The 26,529-nt window shown below is 49.2% G+C and overlaps 2 protein-coding genes across 7 annotated transcripts in view; one reads left to right on the forward strand and one right to left on the reverse strand.

Moving 5' to 3' along the window:
* The window catches only part of AGAP3 (ArfGAP with GTPase domain, ankyrin repeat and PH domain 3), a 56,499-nt gene extending 53,396 nt beyond the window's left edge, over nucleotides 1–3,103 (forward strand). For 5 of the 6 annotated variants that reach the window (XM_038559733.1, XM_038559732.1, XM_038559735.1 and 2 more), the window contains 5 exons: nucleotides 591–745; nucleotides 828–918; nucleotides 1,065–1,287; nucleotides 1,964–2,219; nucleotides 2,381–2,587. In XM_038559733.1, coding sequence (XP_038415661.1) covers nucleotides 591–745; nucleotides 828–918; nucleotides 1,065–1,287; nucleotides 1,964–2,219; nucleotides 2,381–2,587 — 932 coding nt within the window. Of the gene's footprint in view, nucleotides 1–590; nucleotides 746–827; nucleotides 919–1,064; nucleotides 1,288–1,963; nucleotides 2,220–2,380 lie in introns of all 6 variants that reach the window. The other variant, XM_038559731.1, reaches the window with a different exon arrangement.
* Nucleotides 3,104–5,422: 2,319 nt separating this feature from the next.
* Nucleotides 5,423–23,387, reverse strand: GBX1 (gastrulation brain homeobox 1). The gene is made up of 2 exons (XM_038559740.1): nucleotides 22,859–23,387; nucleotides 5,423–6,738 (listed from the first exon to the last, which is right to left on the reverse strand). The coding sequence occupies exons 1-2, from the start codon at nucleotides 23,385–23,387 to the stop codon at nucleotides 6,185–6,187; spliced, it is 1,083 nt and encodes a 360-aa protein (XP_038415668.1). The 3' UTR covers nucleotides 5,423–6,184.
* Between the last annotated feature and the right edge of the window lie 3,142 nt (nucleotides 23,388–26,529).

Genomic DNA, 26,529 nt, shown 5'->3' on the forward strand with positions numbered 1-26,529 from the left:
TCCCCATGTCCCTGTCTGCTCACACATCCCAGTTTGTGGGGAAAACCTCTCCTCCTCTCCCCATCCACTTGTCCTTCCTGCCTGTCTGTGCCATGGTAGTGGGGGAGGGGCCCGGCTCCCAGGAGCCCCACGCTGACGCCGTCAGGAATATTGGGTTTAATGAGCTGCAAAATGAGGCGGCTGCAGCTGACATATACGGATGGTGCCCACACCCGCCTTCCCCCACCCTCCCAGCATTGCCTCCTAGTGCCCCATTGCATCCTTCCCCAGACACTCCACTCTGCTTTCTCCAGGAAGCACCCCACTCTGAATCCCAGACACATTCTTGGCAGTGCCAGGGAGGCAAAATCCTTGCACCCCGCCTCTCCACCCAGGCTCCACAGGTGGTTAGGAATAGAGGACTTGAGGGCTCCTCTGCACAACTACAAGTTGCCCCCCGGGAACATGGCCTTTGAGGCCGGCGATAGAGGAAAGAGGAGGAGAGGCAGGAAAGCAGGAGAGAGCATAGAATTGTGGTGATTACATGTCCCTGGCTGTGTGCGTGGTGGGCGCCCTGCCCTGACGGAGATAAACACCCTTGTCTCCCACAGATGCAGAGGAGTCATTTGAGTTTGTGGTGGTGTCCCTCACTGGGCAGACATGGCACTTCGAGGCCTCAACAGCAGAGGAGCGGGAGCTGTGGGTACAGAGCGTGCAGGCCCAGATCCTCGCCAGCCTGCAGGGCTGCCGCAGTGCCAAGGACAAGGTTGGCACGGAGGCCCAAGTGGGGTGGGACCCAAGGCGGCCTTGTGACTGACCAGCCACCTCTCGTCTCTCCCACTGCGCAGACTCGGCTGGGGAACCAAAACGCAGCTCTGGCTGTGCAAGCCGTCCGTACCGTTCGTGGCAATAGCTTCTGTATCGACTGTGATGCCCCCAGTGAGTGCAAAGGCCAGCAGGGCTGGGGTTGGGGCGGCTTTAAGAAAGCTTGACAAGGGGCTTGCAGTTGGCCAGGGCAGAGGACTTTCCTGGTGTTCTCATTCTGGTTGCCCATGGACTTCATGATGCTTCCTCTCCTCACCTAGATCCAGACTGGGCCAGCTTGAACCTGGGTGCCCTGATGTGCATTGAGTGCTCAGGGACCCACCGACATCTAGGGGCTCACCTGTCCCGGGTCCGCTCCCTGGACCTTGATGACTGGCCACCCGAGTTGCTGGCTGTCATGACCGCGATGGGCAATGCCCTGGCCAACAGCGTCTGGGAGGGGGCCCTGGATGGCTATGCCAAGCCTGGGCCTGACGCCTGCAGGTGAGTGGCTGCAGGAGGCAGGGGTGCCCTGAAGCTGGCCAGGAAGGGTGGGGGTGTTGGTGCTCTGGTGTGAGGAAGATAGGGATGGCGCCTGGGTGGCTACAGCAGTGCTCCAAGGGTTAAAAGTGGCCGTTGCTCTGCTTGGCAGTTGGCCCCTTGGGGTGCCCCTCCCCCTCCCTGCCTGTCACTCAGGCTCCTCACAACAAGAGGCCCTTTCTGAGCCTTATCAGCAGGTCAGGGGCCAGCAGGAGGCGCATGCGCAGGGCCCTATCGCTCTGTGGCGTGAAGGCCCTAGCCAGAGCTCTGAGATGGGGAGAATGGGTGGGAGATAGGATGGTGCCTGGGCCCCTGGTGGAGGCCCCCCACCCCCTTTGTTCCAGCAGGGCCAGATAAGCTACTACGGGAGCCCTGCCTGGAATCTCGCTGCCCTCTCAGCCCCCTAGTCCCTGCCGCCCCCCAAGGGGCCGCTCTTCAGTGTTCCTTCCTTTCAGCTTCTCCCACCCCCTTTGCGTTACCTGCTGTATGCCGTCCATTTCTTCACTGCTCCATCCTATGCTGTTTCTTCCTGTTCCCCTTTGGGGTGGGGTGTCTGTCATTCCCTGACTGCCTGCCCCGGCCCCCACCCACTGGCTTGGGCCCTTCCTTGGCTCATGCCTGGATGGACCTGTGGTTGCAGAGAGGAGAAGGAGCGCTGGATACGGGCCAAGTATGAACAGAAGCTCTTCCTGGCCCCGCTGCCGAGCTCGGACGTGCCGCTGGGGCAGCAGCTGCTCCGGGCTGTGGTAGAGGACGACCTGCGGCTGCTGGTGATGCTGCTGGCACATGGGTCCAAGGAGGAGGTGAACGAGACCTATGGGGATGGGGACGGGCGGACGGCTCTCCATCTCTCCAGCGCCATGGCCAATGTGGTCTTCACACAACTGCTCATCTGGGTGAGTTGTGGGATCCCTCCTTGCCTTTCCATTCCCAGCCCCACCCTTGAGGGTGCCTCTGGCCTATCCAATCTCCTTTTTGCCCCAGCCCTTTGAAAGCCACCTCTCCTTACCTCCCCAAGAACTTCATGCCAACTGTGAAAATGTGCTTTCTCCTGCAGTATGGGGTGGATGTGAGGAGCCGGGACGCCCGGGGCCTGACTCCACTGGCCTATGCTCGTCGGGCTGGCAGCCAGGAGTGCGCAGACATCTTGATCCAGCATGGCTGCCCTGGGGAGGGCTGCGGCTTAGCACCTACCCCCAGCAGAGAGCCTGCCAATGGTACCAGCACCTCTGCGGAGCTGCACCGAAGTCCTAGCCTTCTCTAAGGCCCACGAAGAGGGCAGAGGGGCCAGAAGGACTCTGTGGTCTGGGGCCCCTCCTCCCTACAGGCACAGCAGGGGATGCCAAGACACAGAGACTGAGAAGCGGGGACACGCAGAAAGGAAGAAGGAGAGGAAACAAGGACGAGTCAAACAAAAAGAGGAACCAGAGGGGGCCTCTGGGATTTGAGCTGCAGCGGATTGGGAGTGGAGCTATTCTAGCCCTCTGCCCTATGGTGCCACTGAAAAGGGACAGGACCCTTTGGAGGTACCTGTGAGGAGAGGGGAGCAGGACCTCTCCCTCCTCCAGATTCCTACCTTCTACTGCCAGCCCCCTGCAAGCCTTCATCCTAAAATGGAGCTTGGACGGATAGGGCACAGGTTGGGGGGGTTGCTGGAGAAGAGACACGAGGAGGTGATCTGTGAGTCCCGTGTAAATTTGTATATTGGAATATTTATGTTTGTGTACATATCCGGTGTGTGTGTATGATGAGCCAGTAAACCAGACTGTGTGGCCTTGTGTTCCCCTTCGTATCTCTGCCCTCCCGGAAACGCCCGTCAGCTCCACGGGCTGTATCTGGGACTAATTTGAGCTTGTCAGTAGCCCCGGCAGGCGAACCCTGTGACTGGAGGAAGTTTGGAGATCTGTGCTGCCCACTGGAGGCTTTGCATGGACTCTTCCTACTCCCACAGCCTGCCCTTGCCCTCAGAAGGCTTTTCCAGCTGGTGTCCAGTAACCTCGGGCCACGCCTGGTGCCAGCCAGTTCACCCAAAGCAGGGATGTGAACATCGCCCCCCTTCCTGCGGTCTGGCAGCTAGCTCACACAGCCAGACGTACCGGGAGATGGTCAAGGCACAGGACAAGAGTTCTGAAGATGCCACAAGGGTGAGTGGCCAGACATTACTAGGACAGCACTTGTCTCGGGACCCATGCCGAGGCTTTGCTTTTGAGGAAAGGGGAGGAGGTCGGTCACCGATGGCAGAGCAGCCAGCAGCCGCCTGGATTCCCACCAACATTATGCCAAGCTCGGAGCAGAATCCAGAGCTCCTGTTTTTCCCTGACTACCCCCGATCCTGGAACAACCTGAGGGAAACCCCTCTATACCTATTCTTGAATGATGAGAACTTGCCAAGTCCAGGTGCCTGCTCTCCAAGGAGGCTATTTTCCCATTCCTACAACCACTTTGCTGGTGGCCCTTGTTTTCTGCAACACTTAACGAGCTCTGGCTCTGGGGGGCTGCCACTCTCTGGATACCTGCCTGCGTGCAGGTAGATGACCACTTTGCAAGGCCAATAAGAGCCTTAAAGAGAAAAGTAGAACAGAAACAAGGCTTTGGGTGTGTATACGAATGGGTTTCTGGACTCCCAATTACTAGCGACAATCACCTCCCTTATTTCCCCTAAGGAAAACCTAGTATACTGAATGGCTAAACACTGCCTGGAATAGTTTAGGAGGCTTCATAAGTAAATTTAGAGGAAAATGGTAAATCAGGACCTTGGTACCCACCGCCTCCCCTCGGGCACAGAGCCAGGGATCATCTGCTCTAGCCCTACACCAGGAGACATGAATTCCCAACAGCCAAAGTGACGACAGCTCCTGTGATCTTCAACTGCTGCCTGGCATCTCTACTGAAAAGAATCTAACCCTGTAGGTTCCTTATGTGGGCAGAGACAACCTTAATCTAGATCAGGAATGGGGTTGGTCTGGACTATATTTTTTTAGCCTAATTTTCAAGCCTCGCTGAAATCTACCCAACCAGAGAAAACCTGCCCTGGATGCGTGTGTCCTCACCAGGGAACAGTGACACTGTGGTGAATTACCAGTCACAGGTGTTTGGTTGCCAAAACCAGCCAGGAGGAGGGGGCTGCCAAGGCAAGCCTGTCTCCTCATCCCAGGCATTCAGTAGATGTTTGAGTAAATCGTGGCTGGCATGCCATTCCAGGAGGAAGGAACGGTGGCACTTTTCTAAGGGTGGAGAGAAGGTTGGCCAGGTATTTGACCCAGCTTGTGTTTCCCTCCCTGACCTTAACCTCCTGGGTCTCCTTGCCTCACTCAGAGCCCTGCCTGTTTTTGTTCTCCGTGGCCGTGTTCTTTACCCTGGCTCTCCGTCTCCTGTTTCTTCCCCAGAAGCCCTCTTACCATGATCCCAACTTCAGCTGGTTTCTGTAATAATCCTCTTTCCCAGGGTCTGTGCAGGTGTGGCCATGCAGCCCCGCTCTACGGCTGGCCCAGGACAACAGCCCTTCTGCGAAGGTGGGGAAATGGCAAATAGCTTCAGTTGGTCTTGTTTCCCAACCCGGTATACTCCATTTCTTGCAAGTGCCCCTGAAGCCTCTCAGCCTCACATTTACTTTGACTACGGAGGCTGTTCCTTCATTTGCTCGTAGAACCCCAACCCCGAAGCTCCCAGACCCTATCTCTATAGCTTCCCCCATGGCACACGACCGTCCAGAACATGGCACGTTCGCTCTGGCCTCATCCATTTTGCAGTGGGCCCTCTCAACCAGTCTAGTTTTATAACCAAAGAGGATCTGGTATCCCAAACTGTAAACCATGCGCTGGGGAGGAAGAGATACCACAACTCCAGGCCCTCCCATCTGGAATATCAAAGGGGGACAGAGATGGACTCGGCGGCTGTGTCCTCTGCACAGAAAAAAATTAGTGAGCTCACGGGTGATGAGGGTGAACCAGCAAACTGCCCCAGTCGCTGACAGGACTGGTAACCACTACTGAGACAGGGCCTGGACATAGCTCAGCTAAGCTAGGATCAAGTACTTCATTTCCCCTCATAATGCGAAAGGGAGCGAATCTCCTATTCTGAAGTCTGCCAACTCTCCCAAAGAGAACAAAGCAGAGATGACGGAGCTTGCTTTGTTTAATGGGTAGAGAGAAAAAGAAGTGTGCTGGGAGCATGAGGTCTAGAGGTTTGGACAGTGGGCAGCCCCCAGATGGGAAGTGGAGGTGGTTTACACAGGGGGAGACAGTGCGTGCTGAGGGGGTCTAGGAGGCTGGTGACCGTTTCATTCTGTTTCTTCGCATGCCCTCATCCTACAGACAGGCAGGACAGCCCCCTCCACAAGGCAGTAAGGTGGAACTGAACTCTGGCTGAAGATGAAGGGAACACGGGACTTTCCTCAGTCTCAGGGGTACAGACAGACGGAGGCAGATGGCTCCATATATACAAACTTTACAGAAAATAAATAAGGAGCTGTGATCAGCTTGGCTAGGCTTCACCCTGGTTCTTCCCACCCCTGTGAGAAGTAGTTCCAGGGCATTAGCTGGGAAGCGTTCACCCTAGGCATGTTAGAATTCACCCCCTTCCCTGGAGTCCACCTCAATCCCCACAGCTCCTCAGCATCAAGAACCCGAGCCCCTGTAACTGCGAAGCCCCCAGTCTGAGGGTCTCTGGAATAGGCTCAGGGCCCAGTGCCCATGTGTCAGGTGGCCAGGAGAGCACCCCTAGCACTAAAATTAGTTGCCGACGGAGCCCCCTCCCAGGGCAGGATCACAGTGGTAGCCCCTCTGGTCCGCAGAACCCTAACCCAGTCTCAGAGCAGGCATGGGAACAGACCCTTTGCCTTCCAAAATCCTTGTGAGCCCCTTCAGGGCCGGGCCCCCTGCTCCATTTGTTGATGCTGGCTCCGGACAGCAAACCTGTTGACGTGCACAGGTATGGGCACAACAATCTTGGGGTTTCTCACGGGCTCCCCAGAACGGCTGCTCACATTGCCAGCTTTGATGCGCTTCCACTTGGCCCGCCGATTCTGAAACCAGATCTTGACCTGCACCTCACTGAGCTTGAGGGCGTGGGCGATCTGGGACCGCTCTGTCAAGCTCAGGTATTTCTTGCAGTGAAACTCCTTCTCCAATTCCAAAAGCTGCTCACTGGTAAATGCTGTGCGGCGCCGTCGGCTTTTGCCCCCAGGAGCTGTGACTCCTGCCGCCACCGGTGCTCCCTCCTCGGCTCCAGTCCCCAGGCTTCCCTTTAGCTTGGGTTTAGGTCCCAGGAGGGCCCCGGGGCCCCCTGCAGAGCTGTCCAGGAAACCGTCGTCTTCGCTGTCCCCGCCTGAGCCCTCTTCCTCCTGTTCGCTGCCTGCTGGGTCTCCTGCTGGTGCCTCCAGCTTCTCCTCATCTGAGCTGTACACCTTCCCCTCTGCTGTGCGGAGCGAAAACCAACGGATGGGGAAGGAGTGGGCAAGGAAAAGGCAGACAGGTTGGAGGCGGCACGTGGAAGTGTGGCAGTGTGGCCGGCACGGACAGAATGGCAGCAGGAAGATACAGATGTGAAAGGGATGAGATGGGGGAGGTGGGGGAAACAAGGATGGCACATCCAGGATGTGGGGTGGGGAAGACAAAGAGATGGAAAGAAAGGTATTAACCAGCACAGATTTCACTAGAGCGAGGGGGGGGCGGGCAATAAGTGTACTTCAAAGGAATGCCATTCCCAGGACTTCACCACCACCAAGCCCTCCTCATTCTCCCTACCCACTCACTACCTTCCAGCTTTCTCCACACCTGGACCAAGAGCTTTTCACTCATCCCCCACCCCTCCAAATCCAGATGGCATAGGCCCCACAATGCAGCAGTGTGGGACCTGGCTGAGGAGGCTTTCAGTTACTCCAGGCAGGAGGGAGCCACGTAGGAAGGACTCCCTTTTATAGGATAGATAGGAGATGATGAGATCACACTGTGGCCTCTGTCACTTTCCTAGGGATTCTCACTGACCCAGGATTGAGCTCTATCTCCCCACCTCCCCTCTTCCCCAGGTCTAGAATCTTAGAATCTCATTTTCAGATAGGAACTTAAGGATCATCTGATTCCCCATCCTCACCAACACCCTCCACCTGCCGCCCCAAATCTGGGCCCAGGAAATGTCAAAGGATTTGGGAAGTATCCTATCCCTACTTCCAATTCTCCTTGACCAGCCCAGAATGGGGCACCCTCCCAGCTACAGGGGCGCTGTATCTATGGCCAGAGCTGCTTCCAAACGGGTAGCTCTCCTAGGCCCCTTCCATCCCTCCCCTCCTCCTCAACTGTGAAATGACATCATCTCTCTCCCAACCAAGGATACCAGAGCAGCACAAACAGCTGCTCTCTGCTCAAGTTCTGAATCCCGGGGACCCGGAGCTTGATGTCAGTGGGGAAAACCTGGAGGGAACATGGGAAAGGATAAGGAAATAGAAGTGCAACGAGGGAAAATGTAGAGAGGAAGGTGGCAAAAGAAGAAATTTTAACTCAGTTGGTAGATGACTGATTATTTGTAATCACAGCCACATAAAGTGTTTTAAATCCATATGTAACTCTGATACTTAATTCAATCATTGATTTTAATCTTATCCATGGACAGGTTTGTCAGAACAGGAAATAATGCCTCGCAAGTATTTTCAGTAGTTGCGTTGTAAAACTGCCTTGTTTTCTGCTCGAAAGGCCAATAAACAGTGAAACAAAAAGTCAAAACCAACCACAGAAAAAGAGAACAAGGGGAAATGGGTAACCCGGACCCTAACTAGTCAGCTCTTTACCATCAAGTTCCCAGTGTAAAGGGGGTAGGGTTTCGTAGGTGCAGGAGCACATCTGTCTGTAACCACTACACAGCACACAGACGCTCATAAGCTCTCTCAGATTGAGAATGTCACCCCAAAGAATTTCAGGGACAGTGAAATGCCTTATAAGAGAAACAGGGTATGTGCTTGCAAATGTGGCTAGAACACTTTCCAGTGCCCCTCCCCACCAGCCTGTGCTCCAGAAGGAGCTTCTCGGGGTCTCCAGGACCAGCTCAGTAACATGGGGACCCCATTCCCAGAGCTCCTTTTCCCTCCCTGATGCAACCAAGCTACCTCTTGTCCTCGTCCTGAAGAGTCACGTTTCTACCTTCCTCAGAGGCCAGGCTTCTCAGCCCACATCCACGTCACTCACCTCCATCACACTCAGGTTCTTCACACCTCAAGGGTATTTTTATCTCCAGCCCCTGCCTTTTCATCCTTTACTGCCTCATTCTTTATCTATCTTCAAAGCCCATGTGGTGTACCCTCATCTGGACTCACCCAGCCCAGATGGTTCTCCTACTCATGGCTTTTCCTCAGTAAGCCTTCTCCACTCCTGCTGGGAGCTTGTTGGGCTTCCCCAGCTACAGAGTTGCTCTTGGCTATACTCCCCTCTCTTCATTCCACATTTCCTCCCAGACCTCTTTCTTGCCAAATCCAGGTTGTTTTCTGCAGGAGTCACATTCTTGGTTCTTTCCTTCATTAATGGCTCCTCTCCACACTGTTTTCCCGCTTTCCTAGAACTCAGACCTAACATCCCTAAGCTGAACTCCTAACCTCTCTCCCAAACCAGCTCTTCACCATCTGTACCCATGTCTCTCCCAGTGTGGTTAGTGCTAACTCTACCCTTGTTCAAATCAAGCCTTACTCCTCTCTCTCTCTCTCACAACCCAAGCCCACTCCCAGAGCCTGAACTTCTCACCACGTCCCCTGCGTTCAGCCAGTCCCAGTCAGCATCAGGTCCCGCCTGGTTCAGCAACATGTTCTCCAAGCTGGCTAAATAAAAAAGCTATCCCCAAGCACTTTCTCTCTCCCTTCTTCCCTCTCTCCCCCTCTTCTATCTCCACCTCTGATCTTCCTTTCCCAAGCCTCTCCTAGAATATTCCCCATAACCCTACCCCATCCAGTGTCCAGAAGACATTCTCTCCATGAGTATTATTCTACCCACTTTTCAATATGCCGTCTGATCTCACATTAGCTGGAGGGAAACTCATATGCAATGGGAATCTACAGAATCTTATGCTAAAAAGATGTCAAGGAAAATCCCTCACATCATTATTAAATCCACTCTCAATTTTTAAAACCTGGTTTGTAGTACATCATAACCAAAAGAATAAAAGCTTGGAAAAACTCAGCCTAATATTACAATATTCTAAACAGCTGCTAAAAAGGCAGAAACTGGATTTCAGGGCTTGAAGGATGAAATCATTTAGCACAGCTCCGAGCACCCAGGGGGTGTCCAATAAATCTAAACTGATGATGATTGAGATGAGGCTCCCAGGTTCCTTGATCTGGCAAGGCCCTCCTGAGATCATATCATCCATCCCTCTGTCTTCAGACAGATTCCATAAAATCAAGCCCACATAAGCAGACCTCCCTCAGTGCTGCTTTTAGAGCCATACAAGGGGCACAGTTTCACAACCTCTCTTGGTTACTTGATCCCGGTGGGATGCTGAACGGCAGGGGCAAGAGTTTCTCTCTCAGCCTTTATAATCATGACATTGAGGGCTCTGATAAGCAACTCTTGGAAGGAGGGGGTGGCGCAATAAGAGAAAGCCAAGAGGAGGGGAAAATACAGCTATGCCCTCAAAGAAGGGGTCTGGGGCAGTGAGTGACATCGAGAAGTGGGAAAGGGTCAACGTAGGCAGGAGGAGGGCTGGGGCAGGAGAGAAGTGGGGCAGACAGGGTGGTGGGAGAATGAAATGATGAGTCAGAGAAACTGAAAGGGCTGGAAAGTTTAGAGAAGGGATAGAATATAGAAAAAAATATATATATTGGGGAAAAAGAGAGCAGAAAACTAAAAAAAACAAAACAAAACAAAAAACATACCCTTACCTTTCTTCTCCCAAAACACTGCCACATTTGGAGCAAAGCAAAACATTTTTGCCCTGCCACATGCTCTCTGCTCCACCAGGATGGAGCACTCTAAGATGCAATCAATACCCAAAGTGAAGGAAACATTCAGCAGAATCGGATGAGCCATACCGTAGCCCAATCCCTAACAATACAGTGATCCCAAAATGGCTTACCTATTTTCTTATGGATTAGCTAAAAAATAAATGCAAGCTATTTTCTTTTATCTGATTTGTAATGAATATTAATGGTAAATATAATCAAATAAAAATTGCACGCAGAAAAATGTGTTGACTAAAAACTGACAGAAGCAAATCTTTCTGATAAAATTCCTAATTGCAAAATTTGATTTAGAATAATTGAACTTAGTAGATATAATGTCCATAAAAGTAAATGACTAATTGCAGATGCTATAATTGGTTGATATGAGAAAAAAAAAAAACACCAAAACAAACTTGATCCACAAAATAAAGCTTCATTGAAAATTTTACACAGGAAATAATGATTCTGATGCAAATAATTTTAGCAAAAGGAAAATTTTTAACTTGGAAATAATTTGACTATGCACATAGGTAGTCCAAACATATAGAAAGGTTCTGTTCTCTGCATCTAAAAGCAAGATTATTGGTAATATAGGAGGATATTGGGTTTTCAGCTTGTTCCTCACATGTAAGTCTAGAATCTGAAAGAAGTATGGTATCCAGGGGGATGACTGGATGGCATCCAGGAGGATCCAGGGGGATGACTGGATGGGGGATGACTGTAGGGCAGACTGGGTATTAGGAAACACCTAGAGTTCTTATGAATTCTTGTGGTGGATGCTATTATCCTAAGAACCAGAAATCACAGAGTTTGAACCACGACTATGTATCAAGTCCATGCCAGGGGCATTCTTCCCACCTCCAGAGAGCAGTACTCAGGCAGGGACAGACTTGCATGGGGCCTTGCTTCCAAGAGGAAGGGAAGCAGGAGAGATACAGAAGAGCCCATCTTGAGGATAGATCTGGTCAGGCCAGGGAAAAAGTCAAGGGCCAAAGAATCCATGGTAGGTATTTTCCAGGAGAAAAGATAAATTGCACCAGACGTGCACCATCTAGAGGGGGAGTCCATAGCTGTGGTCACCAAGAATGGTGAGTCTGGGTTGCAGAGCGGAAAACCACACAGGGAATGGAAAACCACTTTAGAAGCCCAGCTGTGGAAGCTCACAGAGCCCCTGTGCTGCCCCTCATCCATCCTGTTCTGTTGTAGCTTCTATAAAATCAACAGCCTGTATTATTCACTGAAGAGAAGTTTCTCCCCCAATACACTCAGTTCTGACTTCTCTTCCCTCTACTTCCAAAACGGTTATTATCCTCACACTCCCTGAACCACTGTCAGGACAGTAAGTCTCCTCCTGAGCATCCTGGGTCAACTACTCAGTTCATGAATACAGAAACAATTTGGGTGAGGTCAAAAGGTGGAAAGAAGGGCAATTGGGTGGCTCGGTGGTTGATCCTGGGGTCCTGGGATTGAGCCTCGCATCAGGCTCCCTGCGGGGAGCCTGCTTCTCTCTCTGCCTGTGTCTCTGCCTCTCTCTCTGCATCTCTCATGAATAAATATATATAATCTTAAAAAAAAAAAGGTGTAAAGAAACCCAGGCCATCCCTCAAAAAAGAGCTATGTTTACCACTCCTCTCATTTCTATGTCTTCATCATGATGCCCAGGATAGAATTATTTCTGTTCTTTCTGGAGACAGTACTTCTTCCCATCATTTATAGCAATTAGCTCACTTTCAATTGTGTGTTTCACTCATCCCCATTAATTTCATGCTACGCCTCCCTATAACTTCAGATACAATAACATGCATTCATTTTCACTTTCTCTCTCTCCACTCTTCCTATGAGCCGTCAGCATTCCTTACTGCAAACTGACACGAGAACTTTCTCTACACCATTGCAACCCAGAACATCTCTGACCTTTGTGACAGGTTCAGGGCGATTTCCCCACCACTCAGAGCTCCTCTCATGACGTAGCAGCACTGCCATTGCCACAGGCACCCTCGTTACCTTCAACGTTCCCAAACATTTTCACATTTGTTATTTCCCTTTAAGCAACCCACTGAAATAGAGTAGACCTATGAGTAGTACTAATGGAAGATTGGTAATCTTAGGTGAAAAAAACTGAGTTTTGGAAAAAGATTAAATGATTTTCCTAAATCACACGCTAGAGGTAGATTAATGTCTAGGACCTTGGTCTCCTAAATCTCCAACCAATGTTCCTTCTATCCTTTCCCCTCCCACTTGAAGTAAATGCCCAGATGCCTCATCAGATAAATAACCTTGTTACCAAACCCAGTTCAGTTCAGACCTCATCCTTTTCACTTATCATTCCAGAACCCTAGCCTGATCATTAATATCTCCCCTTACCACACTCAGAACAGGCTCTTAAAATTGCCATAGGAAGAGGCCCCACTTACCAAATTTCACCTTTGTCCTCGAATAATAGGCTATCTCTCCTGTCATTCCCCAAGACAAAGTTCCTACCATATCTATTTTTTTCTGTCATTATTGGTTTGTGTGATGTAATCTTACCAGTCAGCATCGTTTTATTTAGAAATGTGTTTTCTCGTTTTAAAATAATATTGCCAAACTGTGGAAACAGTTTTAATATCCATTTTTTTCTACCTCCTAGTTTACAAATGTCTCGCTCATTCCTCATGTGCAGCTCTTTCTTGTACAGGAACCAGCCTTACTGAGGAATAGACATTTTTCTACCATCCTCATCTCTCTCCACCTTCATTACAGAGCTCTCTTCAGAGCTCCACTCTCGGTGTCTCTTCCATCACTCCTAGGGCTACTAATCTAGCCAGGGAGAGAAGGCTTTCCTCCCTAATACTGAAAGGGAGTTAAGATACATTCTTGTCTTCCTTTCTGGTTGAGGTAGACATCTGTTTGGAGTTGGGTTTTGTCTGCTCAGCATCCTTTCCTCCTTTTGTTCACTAACACCCTCTTCCTTTGGGGCCCCGCTTCTCATCAACTACCCAGTACGGTGGGACTGTCAATCACATTTCACCTTCATGACAATGTAGGCACGTGATCTGGATCTGACCAATCCTAACGTTCCATCTGTCCTATCTCCCTGGAGACTGGACTCAAGCTAGTTAATCAGTCACCCTAGAATTTTGTATATGCAAGAATCCACTGGGGTCTCAACCTGAGATTATAAAAATTTAGAGCTGCTTATGTTTGTGCCCTTCCTTACCTCTTTTAAGGAGAGAATGAGGCAGAGTGAGAGGAGCTGGGTTGAAAGAAAGATCTAACAATACCACTTGCACTTTTGGATCTACTCAACTCCTGTACTTAGAGTCATGTGAATCAAAAAATGTTCACTTTAGCTTAAATTAGAGTTGAGCTTCTGTCACTTGCAACTCAAAGAGTTCTGGCTACGTCCAATGCTGTAACTGGAAGTAACAAGGATCACAAGACTCCAGGGAAGGTAAGCCTCTCCACCTCACTCCTATAGCTCTCCCATCCCAAATAACATTTCCACATTACCTGAAATTATTCATAATACTACCTATATCCCACCAGTTTGATATCCACCTGGACTTTTCAAAAAATCTCCTTGGGGTGCCTCGGTGGCTCAGTCAGTTAAGCATCCGACTCTTGATTTTGGCCCACAGGTCATAAGATTCAGCCCCGAGGAAGGCTCTATGCTCAGTGGGGATTCTACTTCTCTCCTTCTCCTTCTCCCTCTCCCTCTCCCCCTGCCCCATACCCCACTCACACACACTCTCTAAAATAAATAAGTCTCTAAAAAAAACTCCTTAGTCCATCTGAGCGTGAATTACTTTAATCCAATAGCTTTGCTCCTAACATCAAGCTGAGATCAGACATATGAGGGAATAGGAATTATGGTGAAGAAAGGAGAGATTTTTATATATATATATATAATGTAAAGAAAAGAAAAACAGGCGAAAAACAGGTCCCAGTGGGACACAGAAGAAGGGCTTTAGGTAGTCTTGGGATCCACAGAGAATGTCAAAATGTGAGACAGACACCAAAGGAGGGAGAACGAACCAAAGAAAAAATGTGAAATCTACCCCTTATGAGAAGCATACACTGTCATTCCCCACAGAAACACTTCTCAGAACACAGCGCTATTTCTCTCATTACTCCCAGATGTATTTCTCCTTATCGGTACAGAGAGTGTCACCTATCCTATCCAGTTCTTAATAAAGATGTTTTCCCCCAACTTAATTCCCATCCATCTCCACTATAAGGACAAAGCCAGTAATTTTTGCACACCTATTACTTTAAGATGCTGGACAAATATCTTCTCATTTAATCTTTAACTCTAATGAGGTAAGTATTGTTGCCCTATTCTGCTGGTAAGGAAGCTGTGACTGCAGAGCTTAGTATTCTGTTGTTAATATTTCTCTCCCAGAGGGGATCCCTGGGTGGCGCAGCGGTTTGGCGCCTGCCTTTGGCCCAGGGCGTGATCCTGGAGACCCGGAATCAAATCCCACGTCAGGCTCCCGGTGCATGGAGCCTGCTTCTCCCTCTGCCTGTGTCTCTGCCTCTCTCTCTCTCTGTGTGTGTGTGACTATCATAAGTAAAAATTTTTTTAAAAAAATTAAAAAAAATAAATAAAAATATTAAAAAAAAATTCTCTCCCAGAGAAAGGGTCGTGCCAAGACCTATTTCCAAAGCCCATGTTTGTTCCTCTGCGCCACACCACATCTCTTTGTGTTACTATATCACAAATATTGTGCCAGATGAAGAAATAATAGAGAAGGCCAGGAACTGATTCTACAACTTCTTTTTTTTTTTTAATTTATTTATTTATGATAATCACAGAGAGAGAGAGAGAGAGAGAGGCAGAGACACAGGCTGAGGGAGGAGCAGGCTCCATGCAGGGAGCCCAACGTGGGATTCGATCCAGGGTCTCCCAGGATCGCGCCCTGGGCCAAAGGCAGGCGCCAAACCGCTGCGCCACCCAGGGATCCCTGATTCTACAACTTCTTTTTCTCACTCCCTGATGGGCACTGCTTCCTTCCTCACCAGGTAAAGGCGGGCACAATTGATCCCCAATCTTTTAGGCTTCAATAAAAGGCCAAACTTTCATGAAATGTTTCTCTCTCTCATTTAATATGACAAACGTACACAGCCATAGCTCTGGTCACCCCTCCCCAATCCCAGATGATAAAGCCTTGACTATCTGAAAGCCCAGCCTGGATTTCACCTCAAGATGTATATACCCCGGCCTGCCTCCTCTTCAGCTGCCACAACAATTCAGCCCTGGGAAGTAGAGAAATTTCCTTCAATCCCTTTACTTGGGATGCCTTTTTTTTTTTTTTTAAGGGAACAATTCAATAATAAAGGTATCCTTACAGATAAAACAGAATTATAGAGCCGGAAGTGACCTTGGAGATCATCTCAGTCAAACCTCTAATTGTACTGACGAGGAAGTGAAGCTACAGAGAGGGTGACTGGCCAGGATCATTCAGTCACGTACTCCCAGTATTCTCCACATAACGTGTAGAAGAGCTGTCACCTGTTCCAGCACAAAGCGCTTTTTACCTTTGCTCTCAGGATAATTTTGTCTTCCTCCCTCTTTCTGGCACACTTGCACATTCTACTTCTCTTCCCATTGCTCTCAGTACAGATTTCCATTGTGATACCATTTCTTTCACAATTCAGTCAAGAAATCCATCTCCCATCACCCTCCTAGAAGTATTTTTCTGTTTCTCCCATCCTCAGTTTTCACACCCTAGTCTCTGTGAGTCCCAGCAGCCCCCTTGCTTCTAATACAGATTTCTTCAGTTCATCACTTGACAGTCATTCCTCTCCCTTCCATGATGGGAAGGGAATGAAGACTCAGCTTCACAACTACTTGCCATCCTGTGTTGCCTCTTCCTACTAACTACAACTTAATTCACTTGTGTGAGTTGCTGTTCTGTTACACCAAATTCAAGCATCGCTTCTCCCTACATTCTTTCTCCCAATTAGCACATCAGTATTTCTTCCACACTACCCTAAGCTGATCACTTTCTTGTACCATGACCATACTTTCAGTGGAAAAACCCCAACCTCTCTCCATCAATCCCAACCCCTACCTCTTTGCTCGCCATCATTGCCAGGGTGGCCATGGGCACCACCACCTGCATCAAGAGTTCCTGTTCCTTCCATTGGCTTGGAACCAGGATTTCTTATCTCCTACCTCAGCATGAGGCATTTTCCCATTCCCTCTAGATAAAAATTCTCTCCCACCAAACCTTCCCTGTCATAGTTCCTATTTTTCTCTCTTGTACATCCACTCCTTATGCTGTCATCTCTATTACCTAATTCCCAGATTCAAGGCAAAGATCCTTCTTTCCACACTGCTTCTGAGGTAACATTCCTGCCTATAAGCTTCCCATCATAACCCTTCTCTCATTGCAAAGCACTCTGTTTATCATACCATGTTCCTCCTTTCCATTTAGCATATTTCCCCTTCATTATTCCAATGACTGCCTTGCTCCCATTATTCACACTATAGACTATTGATGCCCATCACTTCAAGTATAAGAATTATCCTCCTAATCATCTAAATATATATCTCCACATTTACATATGCCACTATGGAGATCTCCCTTCTCTATTTCAACCTTCCTAAGTCCTGCTACCTTCACTCTGGTAGAAGGCACCTCGGTACTCCATTCCAATCCTCCAGGTAAAATCTTCCTCTTGTCATTTCTAAGATCTCCATCTCTCAACTAAAGGTTCTTAGCTCGTTTTGTGCCATGAACTCCTTGGCAGTCTGATACAACCTGTGAACCCCTCCTCAGAATAATGCTTTTATGTATATAACATAAAACACATAGGATTACATTAGAAGTCAACTATATAAAAATACAGTTTTCAGATATTTAAAAATGATTTTGTGTTATAATCATGTATGTTTATTTATTAATTCATTAAATGAGATGCCTCCAAAGACTACAAATTTATAAGAAAATATCTGTAATTTCTGTTGATGACAAAAATCTTAGTTACTGTTAAAACTACTATGGTTTCTGGCCTACACTCATAATTAAAGATCTAACTTTTAGTTAAAAGTTAGTAAAAATAAAGATGTCATTTTTCCCCCACCCATAATGAATAGATCCTTTTACAAGAGGTCCTTGAAAACCATTTTAGAACCCTACTTTAAACATTAAAGATAGAAAAATATGCTTTTATTTTGTGGAATTGACAGAAACATTTAAAATAATCTGAATCAGGGATGCCTGGGTGGCTCAGCAGTTGAGCATCTGCCTTTGGCTCTGGGCATGATCCTGGAGTCCCAGGATCAAGTTCCACATGGGGCTCCCTGCATGGAGCTTACTTCTCCCTTTGCCTGTCTGCCTCTCTCTCTCTCTCTCTCTCTCTGTGTGTGTGTGTGTCTCATAAATAAATAAAATATTTTTAAAAAATCTGAATCAAACTTTTACATTACAGAGAGGAAACTGAATCCTAGTGAAGTTATAAGACTTTGAATCTCCTGTAGTGTCTTGAATATACTAAGCACATAATAGACACACAATAAATGTTCCCTGAATTGAAGGAAGCAATTTGCCAAAGTTGCGCAGCTCAGTGATAAAGTTGACACCTGAGCATGTGTCACGACTCCTAAATAAATGTTCCTTCAATCACATTAAGTTAATGCAACATGTGGCTTTCTGTAAATGTCAATAGAGCAAACACTCTCACTGTGAGCTCTTCCTCAACATTTCTAGGAAAACATGAGTCTCCATCACTTTCCTCCTGTTTCTAACAACAGAAGTCTCTAATTTCGTGTCACATTATTATTTCCTGTTTTTCCCTCATGAATAAATATGTCTTGACAGTCATAATGGGTACCTATTTAAAATTGATGGTCATCTAAAATGTTCTCCAGCTATGATCAGATGCTTAGCTTACAACAACCAACCCCCAAATATCATGCCCCTAGGAAGTTTCCCTCATCTCCTTACATGATTTCCATCATTATTGCCAATCTCTATTCAGAAATTAGCAAATTTGGGGGCGCCTGGGTGGCTCAGTTGGTTAAGTGTCTGACTCTTGGTTTCTGCTCAGATCATGATCTCAGGGTCCTGGGATTCAACCCTATGTCGGGCTCTGTGCTCAGGGGGTGTCTGCTTGAGGTTCTCTCCCTCTCCCTCTGCCCCTCCTCTTGCTCTCTCTCTAAAGTAAAATCGTTTAAAAAAATTAACAAATTCTGTTTAGTTTTTTAAGATAATGTTCTCTACACTGCCATCTCCTGGGTCCATTCCATCATATTCTCTTTCCTATATCATCTCAGTGTTTTCAGGATCCCTGGGTGGTGCAGTGGTTTAGCGCCTGCCTTTGGCCCAGGACGCGATCCTGGAGACCCGGGATCAAATCCCACGTCGGGCTCCCGGTGCATGGAGCCTGCTTCTCCCTCTGCCTGTGTCCCTGCCTCTCTCTCTCTCACTGTGTGCCTATCATAAATAAATTACAAAAAAATCATCTCAATGTTTTCTTTTCAAATATTTTCTTCACCGTGCTGCATACTGGCATTTTCTATTTTTTAAAAGATTTATTTATTTATTTATTCAGAGAGAGAGAGAGAGAAGCAGAGACACAGGCAGAGGGAGAAGCGGGCTCCCTGCAGGAAGCCCAACGTGGGACTCGATCCCAGGTCTCCAGGATCACACCCCGGGCTGCAGGTGGTGCTAGACCGCTGCGCCACTGGGGCTGCTCAATACTGGCATTTTCTTTCATGTCAATCTCCCACTATACTTTTATCATACATCCAACAATTACATATGGACGATCTACCATCCCTCACTTAAGTCTTTGTTTTCAAGCAATCCAACTCCTTTCTCCCTGAATCATTGCTCTAAGCACCCCCAATTTAAAGTTTTCTTCTGCATTTCTCCAAATGGACAGCTCTTTCCATCATTCCACCCCCCCCCCCCCCCCCGGACACAGGATCATTTTCACCATCGTCATTGCTGAAATGTGTATTTGCACGTCTTCAGGTTAGCTTTGATTACTCTCAGGCAGAGCTCACATGTTCCTTGACATAAACAGGATCATCACTGCCCAACCCACTCAAGGCAGAATTCTCTTTTTCTCCTGTCATTTAGAGTTAACTGCTGTCTTTTCTCCATTATTCCTAATACGTCCAGGGCTTTGCTATCACTCCAATTCAAAGCTCCTTTCCCCACCACTTTCACAGGACTCTGACTCTAGACCTGTAATGCTGACAAATACAAGCTACCACTGCCTACATGAGGCTACTGACCATTTGAAAAATGGCTAATCTGAACCGAGATGTGCTGGTAGTATAAAATACACACTGGATTTTGAAGATAATAAGGAAGGAGGGTATAAAATATCTCATTAATTTTTTATATTAAATAATGCTGCAAATAGTATTGGATTAAAAAAATAAAATTTCACCTGTTTATTTCTACCTTTTTAAAGATAGCTAATGTTTTAATTACATAGATAGCTTGCTAGACAGCACTGTGGACTCTTCTGTTGATTTATACTTTTAAATCTTCTCTATGAATTCAAAATTCTCTCCTCTTTTATCACTTCTACTAAGACATCTTTCCCAATTATCCTCACTGTTCCCTACATTCTAAACCCAGAATTATCTTCAGTCTATCATTCTCAATACTTTTTCTACCCACTATCTCTGTACCTGGTATTTCTTTTTGCCTGTTAATATAGCTTCTGCCCCATCATCTGAATCATAATAAAGTTGTTTTTCTCATCATCAGTTGTAGTAAGGTGGTATCCCTGTTAACTCGAACCAAAATTTCAAAAAAAAAAAAAAAAAAAAAAAAAAGAAGAAGTAATTCTCAACAAAAAGAACTTTACTTATCATTCTCCAAATTGGCCTATCTTCACTAAAATTTCATTTAATGGGGCTGGTTACTGTAAAACACTAAACAAATGTAAATTAATAAATTCAGACCAATTCACACTAGAACAGCCAATTCCTCCTCTGTCTTTTTAGAGATAACATTCTTTCTCCAAAGTCTTCGAATATTAAGGTTTCAATCCCATTATTCAACCAAAAACTCTCATTTCACACTAAATACTCTAATACAATTCCCAAAATAGAGTATTTGTTTCCTCACCATCACGACCCAAACTGATTCTCCATCTAACATTTCTGGAATTTCCTCTTTTTTTCTCAACTACTTAAGGGGGGGGGGGCAAAAAAAAGAAGACTGGGCAGGTGGACGTGAGCAGTGTGGCAAGGAAGAATCAAGAGGAAGAATCAAGAGAGTCTGTACTGAGGGTTGTAAGAAGTGGAGGTCACAGATAAAGATCTCCTAGTCACTATCCTCTTTGAATGCTTCTTCTGAAATCTCTCCTTCCTGCCTTGCCCCACACGCCCCTTGATAAACCCTTTAGTTGTATCTCTTCCCAATCTGAGTGATTTCTTTCACTCTACCACCTCTCAGAATTCTTCTTCTGTAAGGTCTCCTTCCCATCACTCTTGTCTTTACTCCAAGAATAAGTGTCTTTTGATTGCTCCCAACATTTTCCTTAGATGAAGACCTTTCCTTCATCATTCTCTCTATATAAATTCCAGTTTACCATCGCTCCCAGTATTGAAAAACCTTTTTAAAAAATTACTTCTAGTATTGACACTTTTCCCAGTTTCCTATCAGTACATTGATTTAGCTCCCTCCCAAGCCTCTCAAAGCAGAACTCTTTTACACACACATTTCTGGTCGAGAGAGGCTGTTCCCTCTTCATCTAGCCCAGGCTAGAAATCCTTTGAACCTCTCTCTCCCAAGAGACAGACCTCTTTGCTCTCATTTACTCTCTTTGGACAATCTGGGGATAGAGTGCATTTGTTAGTCCTTTCTTTCCTCTATTCTTCTTTCCTCAATATTTCTCTTCTGTTCTTTTTCTTACTCCTCTCTCACTCATTCAGTGTCTCGTTTTACAGCCAATATTCTAGCTGCTTCAAAAAAGAGCCTTCATTCTACAAATGGGTCAAAATAAACAACTGAAGGGATCCTGAAAGAGTGAGACAAGTTCTCCCACGGTTTAGGCATATTCCTCCCCCAGCACCCCTCCCCTAGTATGTCTCTCTTTCTCCTCTCCCTCAGCTCATCTCTTCCGCAGGTGTCTGCTTGTTCCTCCAGCTCTTATTACCCCCAAAGCCATCCTTCTGATGGTCTGCCTTGCTCTTTTCTGCCTTGGGACTATCTTATTCCAAAAATCCTACTGATCTGTTCTCTTTCCGATTATCCTGCCAGCTGCTTTCCCCTACCCTCAGCTCTGGGCCCTTTTATCTTGTGGACATTTCTTCCCACCTTCCAGTTGCTGCTCTATCATTTCCTTTTGATCCTCCTTAGGAGATGCTGCTCAGACTTCAGCCACTGGGTCCCCCTGGCCCAACCAGGTACAAAAACAACAGCTGAATCCCCAAAGCCAAAATGCCCAGGAATAAAGGGGAAAAGGAGAGGAAGACATGCCCTGTAGCAGCACTGGGGGTCTGGAAGAGTGATTACACCTTTGGACAGTTTCAAGGAAGGGCCCAGAAACCTATCACCAGGAATTGTCTTCTTCTGGCAAAGGACAAAAGGACTCTTGGATTCTCCTTCTTGTTTCTGCTGGAGTCAGCCCCCAGGCCTCCTGGGGTCACTTTTACCTGCTAATATGATGTGATGAATGGGGAAGCAGAGGCGGATTCATCCTGGTGCTAAAGAAGTTTAAGCTTCAGGAGCCCCACACTTGCACACAGACTGTTTTTCTTAAACAGAGTCCACTAAATTGTATAAGCTCTGGATCTCATCACACCTGAGTCTGGCCCTGGATAGAGGAAAGCTTTCCTGGCTTCTAGGGCTTAAGGATCAACTACAGAGGCCAGGAGGGTTCCGAGTAGCTGGATTCTAAACAGGGTTCAGTTTAATACACTCTGCCTCTATTGAGAAGGCATCTTCCCATGGAGAAGCCAGGGTTCCTGAATTATCTCTCTGATGAATCTCACTGGTTCCAGAATCTTAGCTAGATTCTTGACTCTGGGCATTTGTGCCACGCCCAACCCAGCCCAGGCTTTAGCCTTCTTGACCTTCCGGTCAGTCCTGTTCCAGAAGGTGCAAGGTCCCCTTCTAGCTAATGTTCCCTTAGACCCCATACTCAGTTCTTCAAGGTTGATCTCTAAATATGCCAATTCAAAAGTGACCTCTACTACTAAGGCAAAGACAGGTCATCAGCATGGTCACCACTGCTTTAAGACCCTCCCTTTGCCCCTGCACTGAATTGACAGCTGCCCCAATGTACCCTCACCCTAGGGTCTTGCTAGTATCCCCAGGAATCCCACACTTGCAGCTTCTCTATTCTCTGCAGAGGAGAAGAATGAAGAGATTCTTAAAAAGAGAAGTGGGAGTCAAGGCTTGAGGACTAGAATGCTGGGAGGAAAGGTAGTAATTTGGAAGGGAGTCCTGGGAAGTCTTCGGGGAGGCTTCAGGGCAGCGGTTCTGAGATCTAGAGGTGCCCTGTTTGGAACACAACTGGAGGTGGGTCTGCAGAACCCGACATCTGGGAGTCTGGGATCCCAGGGCTCCAGGCAGGTGCCGAGATTCTGAGCAGGCTGCTGTCTGGGATTTCCAAGTGAACGAGCCTCCCGCCCGGCGCCCTGGTCGGCCCAGCACTTACCCGGCAGACTTGGGAAAGTCTCTGAGAAGTGCGGAGGCGGGGGCGGCGGGGGCTCTGCCACTTTCTCCCGGGCGGGCAGCAGCTCGTCGGCTTCCAGCCCACCCTCCGGGCGTCGGCCACCCGGCTCGGGGTTGTTTCGGGCAGCAGTGGCGGCTGCGGCGGCGGCGAGCTCCTGCGGCCCGTAGAAGGCGTCGGGCGGCTCCGCGAAGCTGGGCAGCGCGGTGGTCAGCGCCACCATCGAGGGCACGGCCTGGCCCAGTCCCGCGCAGAAGGTGTTGGTGAGGCGGCCGGCAAAGGAGGCCAGGGGGGCGAGAGGCGGGAGGCCGGCGGGCAGCGGTGCGGGGGCCAGCGCCTGCGGCAGCACGAGCGGCCGGTAGGGCATGAACATGGGATAGCCGGTGTAGAGCAAGTGGCCGGAGCGAGGGGGCGGCGGCCCGATCAGGGAGTCGATGGAGAAGGCAGTGCCCGGGCCCCCCCCGCCGCCCCCGCCGCTGCCCCCGGGGGCACCCCCGCCTCCAGCCCTCTGCATCGCGCCGGGAGCTGCGGCCGCCCCGGGGCGCTCCCCTCCGGGCGCCGCCGTGCGCCCCGCGGCTCGGGCGCCCCGCGCGGACACGCAGGGCTCGCTCCCAGGCTCCCGGGCCGAGGCGGCGGCGGGGCGCGGGCTCGGCGCAGTGTGGCTCCGGCGCCGCGCTCCCTCGCTCTCATAAGGAGGGAGGGGGCGGGCGAGCGGGCGGGCTGGGGGTGTCGCCCTCCGGACTCATCCATCTTCCTCAAATTACGCTTCACTTCCTCCCTCCGCCCGCCGCGGCCGCGCCCGGCTCCGCTCCCTCCGCTCCCTCCGCGGAGCCCGTTCCCAGCGGCCCGCCCGGCCGGCCCGGGACCCCCGCCCGCCCCCCGCGGCCCAACCAACTATTATTAATGGAGATTGATGAGGCCGGACACGCCGCTTTGTGAAAGTTTGCGGCCGACGAGAAGGCGGCGGCAGCTGCTGGGCCGGGCCCTCCCTCCACCCCTCCCGGCCCCCGCTCAGCCCACCCTGCGCGGGCGTGGACGTGGCGCGGGACGCCAGGCGAGGAGGGCGCCCCGGGGGGCGGGCGGGGGCGCGGCCGGACCACCGCCCTCCGTGGGACGCCGGCCGGTCCCCGACGCCCCTTCCCCGGGCGCCCCGAGGGCGAGCCCAGGCGCGGCGGGCTGGACCGGACCTCCGCGCCCCTCGGGCGGCGCGGCGGGAACGGCAGGGGGCGCGCTCTGCCGCCGGGCGCCGCAGCTCAGGGCCCTGGTAGGGGGGCCCTTTCTCCCCGACCCCATTCCCCTCTCCCCGGGGCTCCTTTTCTTGACACGGGCTCTTCCCCTTCTTCCTCCTTCCCTCCTCCGTGGCGGGCTCCCCGTTCCTCGCTGTGGCCTCTGTGGGTGACTTCCTCTAGTGCCCACACTATGCCAAGTACTTACCATTCCTCTCACCTTTCCCCTCCATCTTTCTCCCATCCCTCACATGTTTTTCCTTCCTCCACTCTTCCCTTTCCTGCCCGTCCTTCCTATCCCTATCTGGTTATTCCTATTTCTCATTCCCTATCCCCCTGTCTTATTCTATTCCCCACCCCACCCCACCCCCATTTCTCACCTATATCTGTATCTCTTGTCTGTCTGTCTATCTCTGTGCCTCCCCCCAACCCCTCCCTCTCTTCTGCTATTAATTTCCCTGATTGGCTCCCCAGCTCCAGCACCGCTGATGAGCCCTATTCATTCCTGGGCCTGACACTCTCGACCTGCCCTAGCTGATTGCTGGGGGCTGGCCCCAGGAGCGCTGATGAGCCCCAAGGGTCAGCGGCGCTAATTATTTGCTAATTGCAGATGACTCTGTTCACCTCCCCCATCCTCAGACACAGAAATGGCAGCGTCTTTTACCACCCCCACCCACCCCTTATTCCCAGCGGCGTATTTGACAGTCTAGAGGCAAAAGTCATGGGCACTTTTGCTTGATAGGAGCCCCAGGTCGATGGGCAAAAAAAGACTTAAGACAGGCAAGTCAACAGGAGAGTGACCTGTGCTTCAGGATACAGAGCAAGCCTAGCTAGCTAAAATGAAGGTCACCTGGTCACTGGGAAACTTTTATTCAGGTGGGGCTGGGGCGAGCCAAGCTAGTTAAAAGAGCGAGCAAAGCCGGGCCAGTTTAGGAAGACGCAGCCTAGGTGGGGGTAAGTTGGTGGGCTCAGGTGAGGAGGGAAACCTACAACTAAGAGTCTCTGTTTCTGAGCCAAGGCAGAGCAGGCAGAGGGAACTCTGGGTCTCAGTGACATTTGTTCAGATCAGGAGTGCTGTGGTGGCCTAGTGAACACCACTAATGTCAGACTGACGTGTTACAAAATAGCACCCTGAAAGACACTGGCACCAGGATGGGACAGAAAGGGGTAGGACCCAAGAAGGGACCTTTCGTCGGTCATGCTTGATCGACAACTCGTCAGACAGGCAAAGGGAGAGGACTGTGGCTTCCTTGCATTCCTGCTCCATCTTGGGCTCTACATTAAACTCATGAAACCTCTTAGAGACAAGTCTGGTGGGAAGATGTCATCATGGAGAAAGAAGAGGTGCCTCACTACTAGGGTACTAGGATAATCTTTGTACATCCTCCTAAAGATAGGCTTCAGAACCCTTTGTTAAATTAACCAAGCACTTCATGGCACCAATATGGAAGACCAGACTTCAAAAGTGTATTGTACTTTAAAAGTGAGAGGTCAGTACTTGGTTTGATGGCTTTATAGTGTTGGATACACAATAGAGGCTTGTTGACTTGATAAATAATTGAGGGAACTTTGGGTTACAATCACTGAAATTAAAGCCGTATGAGTAGTAACACCACTAATCAAATAAAGCATAGAGGAAGAGACATTTTTAAAAAGGAACTGCATTCATTTTTTGTATAGGTAATAAAACTGCATAGTACAAAATTCTAAAAGCTCAAGAGGGTGTATATTGAAACATCTCCCTCCCACCAGTACCCACCACCCCACCCTCATAAAAGGCCACTTTAATAAGCCTGTCACTCTCTGGTAGGACAGAATAGATCATGCACTTTCAAGGACTCAAAGTTAAAGACCCTCTGATCTGGAAGATGTACGTCACCCAGCTCAAGCCAAGAGCTTATTGCCCAGAACTAAACTTAGTAAAGTGGAATCCTCTGCTCAAGCTGGCAGAGTGTACAGGCTTAAAGCTTGTTGCCAATAAATCCCAGCGGGCCACCAAATCTGAAATGAGGCAAGTGAAACCCCAGGGACTTAGTATTGCCCTGGTGTGCTGCATGTTTGTTAGATACTGTATCTGTAATCCATTTATATCCTCAATCTGTCCCCTTGCCATGCTAGGTCATGAAGTGTGATTTCTGCATAGTCCTTGACATTCACCAGCTAAACCAGGATAAAAAGCACATACAGAGTGGCAACTGAAGCAGCCCATTCCCTTTCCCTGCCCTTTTGTAGACTGTGGAACTGAGGCCAAATGGGGGGGAGGGGAGCACTGGCTGGAGTAATAAGACTTGGAGTGAAGTTCTTGTTCTGACCTCTCAGAGCCACGTGACCTTGGCCTCTGACTTAACTCCATCTGTGAGAGGGAGTGATTAATATCTACTCTGCCTAGCCAAAAAACCAGTGCAAGGCTCCAGCGAACATGAAGAAGTG

Source organism: Canis lupus, chromosome 16, assembly GCF_011100685.1.
Source record: "Canis lupus familiaris isolate Mischka breed German Shepherd chromosome 16, alternate assembly UU_Cfam_GSD_1.0, whole genome shotgun sequence".
In the NCBI taxonomy this organism is placed as follows: domain Eukaryota; kingdom Metazoa; phylum Chordata; class Mammalia; order Carnivora; family Canidae; genus Canis; species Canis lupus.